At 45.5% G+C, this 11,010-nt stretch overlaps 1 protein-coding gene across 1 annotated transcript in view; it reads left to right on the forward strand.

Moving 5' to 3' along the window:
* The window catches only part of LOC145348243 (netrin-G1-like), a 56,645-nt gene extending 46,940 nt beyond the window's left edge, over positions 1-9,705 (forward strand). Inside the window, 3 exon segments of the mRNA XM_080196444.1 lie at positions 2,203-2,284; positions 6,533-6,570; positions 8,317-9,705. Coding sequence (XP_080052570.1) covers positions 2,203-2,284; positions 6,533-6,570; positions 8,317-8,546 — 350 coding nt within the window. The 3' untranslated portion in view covers positions 8,547-9,705.
* Positions 9,706-11,010: the final 1,305 nt, after the last annotated feature.

The raw sequence follows: 11,010 nt of genomic DNA on the forward strand, positions 1-11,010 counted from the left end.
GTTTTTTCAAGGAGCAGCTACTGTGGGTCTGTGATAGGTATGTCCCTGTCAGGCAAGGAGGAACTGGTAGGGCTAGGGAACCGTGGTGCACAATAAAAGTTGATTTGTTGGTTAGGAAGAAGAAGGAGGCTTATGTTCGGATGAGGCTTGAGGGCTCGGGTAGTGCAGTAGAAAGCTTTAGATTGGCTAGGAGGGAGTTGAAGAGGGAGTTAAGAAGGGCTAGAAGAGGGCATGAGATGACTTTGGCTGATAGGATTAAGGAGAATCCTAAGGCGTTCTATAGGTATGTCAAGAACAGAAGGTTGGTTAGGGCAAGATTAGGGCCAGTTACAGACAGTAGGGGGAAGTTGTGTGTGGAGCCGGAAGAGATTGGAGAGGCATTGAACCATTATTTCTCTTCAGTGTTCACGCAGGACGATATGAATGTAGCTGAGGAGGTCACTGGGGTGAAGAGGTGTAAAATAGAAAGTATTGTAGTTGATACAGAGGATGTGTTGGATATTCTAGATGGGTTGAAAATAGATAAGTCCCCTGGTCCAGACGGGATTTACCCTAGGATTCTATGGGAGGCAAGAGAGGTGATTGCAGAGCCACTGGCTCTGATCTTCAGGTCGTCGTTGGTCTCTGGTATAGTACCGGAAGATTGGAGGACAGCGAATGTTGTCCCATTGTTTAAGAAGGGGAGCAGAGACTTCCCTGGGAATTATAGACCAGTGAGTCTTACTTCTGTAGTGGGCAAGGTTTTAGAAAGAATTATTAGGGATAGGATTTATAGTTATTTGGAGAGTAATAAATTGATTAGAGATAGTCAGCATGGTTTTGTAGCGGGAAGGTCGTGCCTTACTAACCTTATTGAGTTCTTTGAGAAGGTGACCAAAGAGGTGGATAGGGGTAAGGCAGTAGATGTGGTATATATGGATTTTAGTAAGGCGTTTGATAAGGTTCACCATGGTATGCTTCTGCAGAAAATGCAGATGTATGGGATTGGTGGTAATTTAGGTACTTGGATCAGGAATTGGCTAGCAGATAGGAGACAGAGGGTGGTGGTTGATGGTAATTATTCATCATGGAGTTCGGTTACGAGTGGTGTGCCTCAGGGATCTGTTTTGGGGCCACTGCTGTTTGTAATCTTTATTAATGATCTGGATGAGGGTATAGTTGGGTGGATTAGTAAGTTTGCTGATGACACCAAAGTCGGAGGTGTGGTAGATTGTGAGGAAGGGTGTCGAAGTTTGCAGGGTGACTTGGACAGGTTGCAGAGCTGGGCCGCGAGGTGGCGGATGGAGTTTAATGCGGAGAAGTGTGAGGTAATCCATTTCGGTAGGAATAACAGATGTGTTGAGTACAGGGCTAACGGGAGGACTTTGAATAGAGTGGAGGAGCAGAGGGATCTAGGTGTATGTGTACATAGATCCCTGAAAGTTGGGAATCAAGTAGATAAGGTTGTTAAGAAGGCGTACGGTGTCTTGGCGTTTATTGGTAGGGGGATTGAATTTAGGAGTCGCAGCGTCATGTTGCAACTGTACACAACTCTGGTGCGGCCGCACTTGGAGTACTGTGTGCAGTTCTGGTCCCCACATTACAGGAAGGATGTGGAGGCTTTGGAGAGGGTGCAGAGGAGGTTTACCAGGATGTTGCCTGGTATGCAGGGGAGGTCCTATGAGGAGAGACTGAGGGATTTGGGGTTGTTTTCACTGGAAAGAAGGCGGCTAAGAGGGGATCTTATAGAAACATATAAGATGATTAGAGGTTTAGATAGGGTGGATGGTGATAGCCTGTTTCCTCGGATGGAGAAATCTAGCACGAGGGGGCATGGCTTTAAATTAAGGGGGGGTAGTTATAGGACGGATGTCAGGGGCAGGTTCTTTACCCAGAGGGTGGTGAGGGACTGGAATGCCCTGCCTGCTGCAGTTGTAAATGCGCCTAGTTTGGGGGCGTTTAAGAGATTGGTGGATAGGTTTATGGACGAAAAGGGATTGGTTTAGATTAGTGGGTCAATGTTTTTTTTTAAAAATAAGACTGGTCGGCGCAACATTGTGGGCCGAAGGGCCTGTTCCGCGCTGTAATGTTCTATGTTCTATGTTCTACTCTCAGAGTTTGACCGTCCCGTGGCTGTGTCACAGTCATTTCTATTGCTGAACTCGTGTTTTATTTGTAATCTCTGTGTGCAGTGTGTGTGTGTGTGTTGTCTTGTTTCTACAGACTGTAAGTGTAATCCTGATGGCTCACTCCACCATCGCTGTAACGACACGGGATATTGTGACTGCAAGGCTGGGGCAACAGGGCCTCATTGTTCCTGTGGAGCAGAGTCGAGAGGCAGCGATTTTTGGGCGTGCGAGGAGGCAAAAACAAGGTATATTTTTCTGTTTATTCCGTTTAACTTTTTATTTTTAGTGCTAAGTCGCGAGTTTCGGCGGTTTTTTTTAAATTAGTTAGAAACCGGAAGTCGTCACTAGGACGCTTACCGGTAGTTGTAGTTTTTTTTTTCTCGTGCCCCTAACACTATAAATTAGTGCAGAGAGGATTCCCGATTCTCTACACTGGTAGAGAATCCCACCCTTCCACCTCCTCTAACCTAATTATAAGTGTGAGGGAAGTTTTTTTTTATATTTTTACTTTTCTGCTGGTAATTGATTCAGGGATGGCAGTTCAGGCTGTAAGCTGCATCTCCTGTGGGATGTATGTAGTGAGGGACTCCCACAGTGTTTCAGGTGATTTTACTTGTGGGAAGTGTGTTAGATTGCAGTTTCTGGAGGAGCGTGTAAAGGAGTTGGAAGGGGAATTAGAGGAGCTCCGTATAATTCGGGAAGTGGAGCAGGACATAGAAAGGAGTTATAAGGAGATAGTCACTCCTAGGAATAAGTCTTGGGTCACTGCCAGGAAGAGGGGCAAAAAGCAGTTGGGGGGACAATCCCCTGGGGCTGTTCCCCTCCAAAATAGGTTTTCGGTCCTGGAGGCTACAGTTGAGGAGAAGTCAACTGGGGATAGCCAAAGGGAGCAGGTCTCTGGGGGTGAGCCTATTGGCAAGCCTCAGGTGGTTAGGGGTAAGAGATTGGGCCTCGTGATTGGGGACTCCACAGTTATGGGGACGGATAGGAGAGTTGGAGGTAAGGGTAGGGACTCTGGGCTGGTGTGTTGCCTACCAGGGGCTGGGGTCCAGGATGTATCGGACAGAGTATTCAGGACTCTTAGGGGAGAGGGAGATCAACCCCAAGTTATAGTTCATGTGGGGACACATGACATAGGGAGATTAAGGGAAGGGGATATTAAGCAAAGATTTATGGAGTTGGGGTGGAAACTAAAGGCGAAGTCAGAAAGAGTAGTTATATCTGGACTCTTGCCTGTGCCACGGGATAGTTTAGAGAGGAATAGGGAGAGGGAAAGTTTGAACTCGTGGCTGAGGGGATGGTGCAGGAGGGAGGGGTTCAGGTACTTGAGCAATTGGGGCTCATTCTGGGGAAGGTGGGACCTCTATAAGAGGGATGGTCTACACCTGAACCAGAGGGGAATCAATATCCTGGGGGGTAAATTTGCAAAAGCGATGCAGGAAGGTTTAAACTGATTCGGAGGGGGGGAGGGATAGTGAGGAAAGGGGGTGAAAGTGAGGGGGGCATAGTTGGGGAATGCAAGGCACGGCATAGTGGGGGTGGGGCGGAGCAGGGTTTGAAATGCGTGTACTTTAATGCGAGGAGTATTCGCAATAAAGTGGATGAACTTGCAGCGTGGATCAGTACCTGGGACTTTGATGTTGTGGCCATTTCTGAGACATGGATAGAGCAGGGTCAGGAATGGATGTTGCAGGTTCCGGGGTACAAATGCTTTAGTCGGAGTAGAGAAGAAGGTAGAAGGGGGGGTGGGGTAGCATTGCTAGTCAAGGACTGTATCACAGTGTCGGAGAGAAAGTTTGATGAGGACTTGTCAGTTGAGGTAGTATGGGCGGAGATTAGAAATAGGAGAGGAGAGGTCACCCTGTTGGGAGTCTTTTATAGACCTCCTAAAAGTTCTAGAGAGGTTGAGGAAAGGATTGCGGAGACAATCCTGGTTAGGAGTGAAAGTAATAGGGTAATTGTTATGGGGGACTTTAACTTTACGAATATTGATTGGAGTTGCTATAGTTCTAGCTCGCTAGAGGGGTCAGTGTTTGTACAAAGCATGCAGGAAGGTTTTTTGTCTCAGTATGTAGACAGGCCAACTAGAGGTGAGGCTATATTGGATTTGGTGCTGGGAAATGAGCCAGACCAGGTGCTAGACTTGGAAGTTGGTGTGCATTTTGGTGATAGTGACCACAATTCGGTTACGTTCACCTTAGTGATGGGAAGAGATAGGCATGAACCTCGGGTCAGCAATTTTAGCTGGGGTAAGGGCGATTATGAGGCTATCAGGAGTGAATTAGGAAGCATGGATTGGATTAGGGGATTACAGGGACTGGGAACGTCTGAAATGTGGAGTTTTTTCAAGGAGCAGCTACTGCGAGTCCTTGATAGGTATGTCCCTGTCAGGCATGGTGGATTTGGTAGATCTAGGGAACCGTGGTGCACTAAAAGAGTTGAGTCGATGGTTAAAAAGAAAAAGGAGGCTTATGTTCGGATGAGATTGGAGGGCTCAGATAGTGCACTAGAAAGCTTTAGATTGGCTAGGAGGGAGTTGAAGAGTGAGTTGAGAAGGGCTAAAAGAGGACATGAGAAGAATTTGGCTGATAGGATTAAGGAGAATCCTAAGGCGTTCTATAGGTATGTCAAGAACAGAAGGTTGGTCAGGGCAAGATTAGGGCCAGTTACAGACAGCAGGGGGAAGTTGTGTGTGGAACCGGAGGAGATTGGAGAAGTATTGAACCAATATTTCTCTTCGGTGTTCACGCAGGGGGACATGAATATAGCTGAGGAGGACATTGGGTTGCAGGGGTGTAAAATAGACAGTATTACGGTTGATAAAGGGGATGTGCTGGAAATTCTTGAGGGGCTGAAAATAGATAAGTCCCCTGGTCCGGATGGGATCTACCCTAGGATTCTCTGGGAGGCTAGAGAGGTGATTGCAGAGCCTCTGGCTCAGATCTTCAGGTCGTCATTGGTCTCTGGTGTAGTCCCGGAGGATTGGAGGATAGCGAATGTTGTCCCATTGTTTAAGAAGGGGAACAGAGACTTTGCCGGGAATTATAGACCGGTGAGTCTTACTTCTGTTGTGGGCAAGGTTTTAGAAAAAATTATTAGGGATAGGATTTATAGTTATTTGGAGTGTAATGAATTGATTAGAAATAGTCAGCATGGTTTTGTAGCGGGTAGGTCGTGCCTTACTAACCTTATTGAGTTTTTTGAGAAGGTGACCAAAGAGGTGGATGGGGGCAAGGCAGTTGACGTGGTATACATGGATTTTAGTAAGGCGTTCGATAAGGTTCACCATGGTAGGCTTCTGCAGAAAATGCAGATGTATGGGATTGTGGGTAATCTAGGAAGTTGGATCAGGAATTGGCTAGCAGATAGGAGACAGAGGGTGGTGGTGGATGGTAAATATTCATCATGGAGTACAGTTACGAGTGGTGTGCCTCAGGGATCTGTTTTGGGGCCACTGTTGTTTGTAATTTTTATTAATGATCTGGATGAGGGTATAGTTGGGTGGATTAGTAAATTTGCTGATGACACCAAAGTTGGAGGTGTGGTAGATTGTGAGGAAGGGTGTCATAGTCTGCAGGGAGACTTAGATAGGTTGCAGAGCTGGGCCGAGAGGTGGCGGATGGAATTTAATGCGGAGAAGTGTGAGGTAATTCACTTTGGTAGGAGCAACAGATGTGTCGAGTATAGGGCTAACGGGAGGACTTTGAATAGTGTGGATGAACAGAGGGATCTAGGTGTGTGTGTACATAGATCCCTGAAAGTTGGGAATCAAGTAGATAAGGTTGTTAAGAAGGCGTACGGTGTCTTGGCGTTTATTGGTAGGGGGATTGAATTTAGGAGTCGCAGTGTCATGTTGCAACTGTACACTACTCTAGTGCGGCCGCACTTGGAGTACTGTGTGCAGTTCTGGTCCCCGCATTACAAGAAGGATGTGGAGGCGTTGGAGAGGGTGCAGAGGAGGTTTACTAGGATGTTGCCTGGTATGGTGGGGAGGTCCTATGAGGAGAGACTGAGGGATTTAGGGTTGTTTTCGTTGGAAAGAAGGCGGCTAAGAGGGGATCTTATTGAAACATATAAGATGATTAGAGGTTTAGATAGGGTGGATAGTGATAGCCTTTTTCCTCGGATGGAGAAAGCTAGCACGAGGGGGCATGGCTTTAAATTAAGGGGGGGTAGCTACAGGACGGATGTCAGGGGTAGGTTCTTTACCCAGCGGGTGGTGAGGGATTGGAATGCCCTGCCTGCTGCAGTTGTAAATGCGTCTAGTTTGGGGGCGTTTAAGAGATCTCTGGATAGGTTTATGGACGAAAAGGGATTGGTATAGGCTAGTGGGTCATTGTTTTTGTAACTGGTCGGCGCAACATCGTGGGCCGAAGGGCCTGTTCTGCGCTGTAATGTTCTATGTTCTATGTTCTATGTTCTAGGTGCCTACCTGGATATTACTGGCACAAGGGCTGTCAAGGTAAGGAAACAATCTACATCAGCTCCTGGGCTTACTCCAACCCTGGGCTCTGTGTGACCATGTCAGCAGGATATCTGATAGTCCAGCTACTGTGGAGAAAACACAAAGGCTTTTAGTGAGTGAACCTTCTCCATATCCTCCCTAAAATGCAGTGACCATGACTGGACACAGTTTGACCGACTGTCTCTCCTTCAGCATTTAATTACCCATTTTGGCCCATTGTCCTATCCCCTTCATTGGTTCCTTAAAATTAGAGTTTTTGGTCACTTTACTGACTTTCCCTTCTAGCCAGTTTACCGTCCAGTCAGTCACATGGTCCCCAATTCTTCACATTCTGACCTTAGCCATGAGTTCACTGTGAGGTACCTTATTGAAGGCGTTTTAAAAATCCAAATACATTACATCAACAACATTATCATTATCTACCCTTTCTTTTATTTCTCCAAAGATCTGAATAAGGTTAGTTAAATATAACTTTCCTTTTTGAAATCTGTGCTGTTTACTCTTTGCCATATTTCCACTTGCCAGATGTTATTATCTTACACTTCTGAGGAAAGATTCCCTCATCTTTCCTGCCACCGACATTAAGCTAATTTCTGATAGTTCACTAAATCTGTTCTATCTCCTTCTTTAAATATAAGAATTACATTTGGTCTCTTCCAAAATCAATGTAATATGTTTCTTCCTAAACTTATTAAAAAGGTGCGGATGCAACCCATCCGGATCAGGAGTTTTATCCTCTTCAAGTTTAATTCATTTCATTAATTATCTTTCCCCTTTCAATTTGAAATGTCTTTATACCTTTTAAAATCTATTTCTTAATTCCATGTCCAGCATGTTAATCTCATGTCCAATATGTTAATACCATGTCCATGTTAATACCGTGTCCATTATGTTAATACAGTGTCCATCATGTTAATACCGTGTCCATGTTAATCCCATGTCCATGTTAATTGCATGTCCAGCATGTTAATGCCGTGTCCAACATGTTAATCCCGTGACCATCATGTTAATTTCATATCCAACATGTTAATCTCAAAGAACAACCTCAGCCCGGGAAACAGGCCCTTCACATGTTAATATCTGGTAAATATTCAAAGTAATTGTTGAATATTTTTGCCATTTTGCTGTCATAACCTTTGAATTACTTGAATTTATTCCCAAGTAATCCGATATCATTCCTGATTTCCCATTTCTTACCATCGTGTTTCTGGAATATTTTACTCACTCTGTTTGGATTCCGTCATCATTTAACTTCATAATTTCTCTCCGTTTCCCTAATAGTTTTTTCACTTCTTTCTGAATGATGTGGCACAATGGTTAGCACTGCTGCCTCACAGTGCCAGGGACTCAGGTTTGATTCCTGGCTTGGGTCACTGAGTCTATACATTCTCCCCTGTCTGCGTGGTTTTCCTCCGGGTGCTCCAGTTTCCACTGACAATTCAAAGGTTTGTCAGCTAGGTGTGTTTGCCATGCTAAATTGCCCCTTGGTGTCCTGGGATGCATAGGCCAGAGGGATTAGTGGGGTAAATATGTGGAGTTACCGGGATAGGGCCTGGATTAGATTGTTGTCGGTGCAGACTCGATGGGTTAAATGGCCCCTCCTGCACAGTAATGTTTCTATGATGTTTCTCTAATAAAATAATGTTGTAAAAGTTAAACGCTGGGATTGGTGACATTGAAACAATCTTTAATGTGGAGGGATTTTTCACAAACTAATATTTCTTTATTCTGATTTATTTGCAGTGAGTGTGTGTGATAATTTGCTATCACGGTGTGAGAATGGAGGAGTGTGTGAGGACAATGGGAGATGTCTCTGTCCCACTCCCTACACTGGCCTCCTATGTGAGAAAGTGCAGTGCAGGAAGGGAGCAGCAGGATGTGTCTCCCAATCCCCCCAAGACCCCACCTTACACCGGATGCTGCTCTCACTGACTGCTCTGCTAATCATCGCTAATGGCCACATATCACTCTGACCAGCTTCCAGTGTCATGGACGCTGACGGGAAAGTGCGGAGAGCAAAGGAGAATTCAGGGTTTACTGTGTCACTGTTGAAACACGCTTCCCTCCCTCACACACCCGACCCTGGGAAAGACAAACTGGATGCAAAACCTGAGCCCACAGAGCCAATCCAACTGGATCTCAAATCCTGGATGGAATCAGCAGTCAGTGGGGACTGCACTCTCCAACTCTGTGTGGATCCAAGGCAGCTGTTAATATTCATTCTACAACCACCAGTCACTCATCCTAAGTTCAGCTTTGAGACAAAGAAACGAAGGAAGGACTTGTATTTCCCTAGCGCCTTTCACTAGCTCAGGATGTTCCAAAGCGATTCCAGCCATTGAAGGACAACAAATAATAATCTGTTAATGACTGGATAATCTGTTTGTGGTGTTGCTTAATGGGTAAATATTAACCAGGACACTGCGGAGAACTCCCTGCTTTTCTTATAAATAGTGAGGTGATGTCTCTGAAAGAACAGGAGGCCTTGGTTTAATGCATCACTGGAAAGGTGGAAATTCTAACAGGGAAGCTCTCAGTCTATCCTGCACACAAGTTCTACGCAATCTCCCTCTCTCTGTGAGGGAATACTGAGTGGGGACAGGGTCTCTCTGCCAGTGCATCATTGCCAGAGGGAATAAGAGACACAGTTTTGTGTTCCCCACATCCAGGATTCAGGGAGAATTCCCGTGAAATCCTGTTCCTTGGGGATTTGTGTAACTGCCTCCATCCTGATCCCAATCCTTCTGGAATTCGCTTCCTATCCTGGCCTACCCAGGGCAGGGGAGGGGCTGTATCAGTCCCATGTGGGTCTAATAGCGAGCAGCAATCAGTGTTTGTGTCAATATTGATTATTTTGTATTAAGATGAAGTTATTTTCTTGCAATCTCACATGGTGTGATGTAGTTTGTGTGTGAATAGTTGTTTGTCTGTGTCAATATATCTATCACTGTGGAACTTGCAGTGACGGCTACAATGAGATTCTTTTCTCTGTCTGATTTCCCTGTGTCTGTAAATTGCTGAATCAAAGAGTCAGAGAGTCCAGCTCTGGAAAAGTGTCCTGAGATCCAGCAAAGGATTTGAGTCATTCCCCTGGGAACAATGAGCTTTGCCATTGAGGGGCCCCAGATCAGGATTGGGATCCTGCTGTGTAATGAGGCCGTTCTGCTCCAGCCTGGGCCAGAATTACAGGACAAAAGGAAAAGAATCCAGTTTATTAAATAAATGTTTGGATCAAACAGCTCCAGATTCAGGAGAGGATTTTACTGAAACTTTATAAACAGCATTTCGACATTGCGAGGATCTCCAAATCCAATCAGAAACTAGAAATACATTAACCTCATGTTGAGCCCCTGTGACCCTGTGCCTTCTGACCCTGTGCCCTCTGACCCTGTGACCCTCACCACTGAAGGGGTTGAAGCTCAGTTTGATTCGTTTCCATTTTTTATTTTATTATCAATTTGGCTTCTTCCATTCAGAATTCAGAGACAAATTGCATTTCTATAGCGCCTTCCACACCCTCAGGCATCCCAAAGCATTGACTGCGAACAAAGCACAATGAGAATATGGTCACCTGTGAATGATCAGTAGATAGTGCACAGCAAGATCCCACAACAGCAGAATGAACGGTTAACCTGTTTTGTTGGTGAGGTTGGTTAAAGAGTGAATATCAACAGATCAACATCGGAACGGAATCAGACAAATCCAGGTCAAATCCAACAGGGAAAAGTGTCCGGTGAGGAACGCCAAGAGATGGTCTGAAGGGAAGGATTGGGTTTGAAACGGAGAGTGGGAGCAGAGAGACCTGGAGCTGGGAGTTCACACATCACTGGCAATGGAACCAGCTTCACTAATCAGCACAGAAAGCTCCTGGGATTCTGAGCTTTAGAAACCCCGGCTTAGGTTACAAAATGCAGGAGATTAACTTTAATCTCCATCAAACAGCGGGTAGATCCCAGACAGAGGATTGGGTCCAGTTCTCCGCTCCTGACTTCAGGAAGAATGTAAAGAGATGTAAACGGGTACGATATAATTGGGATTACGGAGACACGGCCCCAGGGTGACCAGGGGTGGGAATTGAATGTCCCAGGGTGTTCAATATTTAGGACGGGCATAAAGGAAAAGGTGTTGGAGTGGCACAGCTGGTTAAAGAGGAACTTCCCACAACAGTGAGAAAGGATATTCACTCTGACAACGTGGGGTCTGTATGAGTAGAGTTGAGAAATACCAAGGGGCAAAAAACATTAGTGGGTACCATATATAAACCCCCAAACTGCGGCGGTGATGTTGGGAATGGCATTAAACACAAAATTAGAGCTGTATGTGATAAGGAAATATCGGTGATGATGGGTGATTTTAATCTGCACATAGATTGGGCAAATCAAATTAGCCACAACACCGTAGAGGAGGAATTCCTGCAGTGTATATGGGGTGGTTTTC

Source organism: Carcharhinus amblyrhynchos, chromosome 9 (genome assembly GCF_965287045.1).
Source record: "Carcharhinus amblyrhynchos chromosome 9, sCarAmb.v2.hapA, whole genome shotgun sequence".
NCBI lineage: Eukaryota > Metazoa > Chordata > Chondrichthyes > Carcharhiniformes > Carcharhinidae > Carcharhinus > Carcharhinus amblyrhynchos.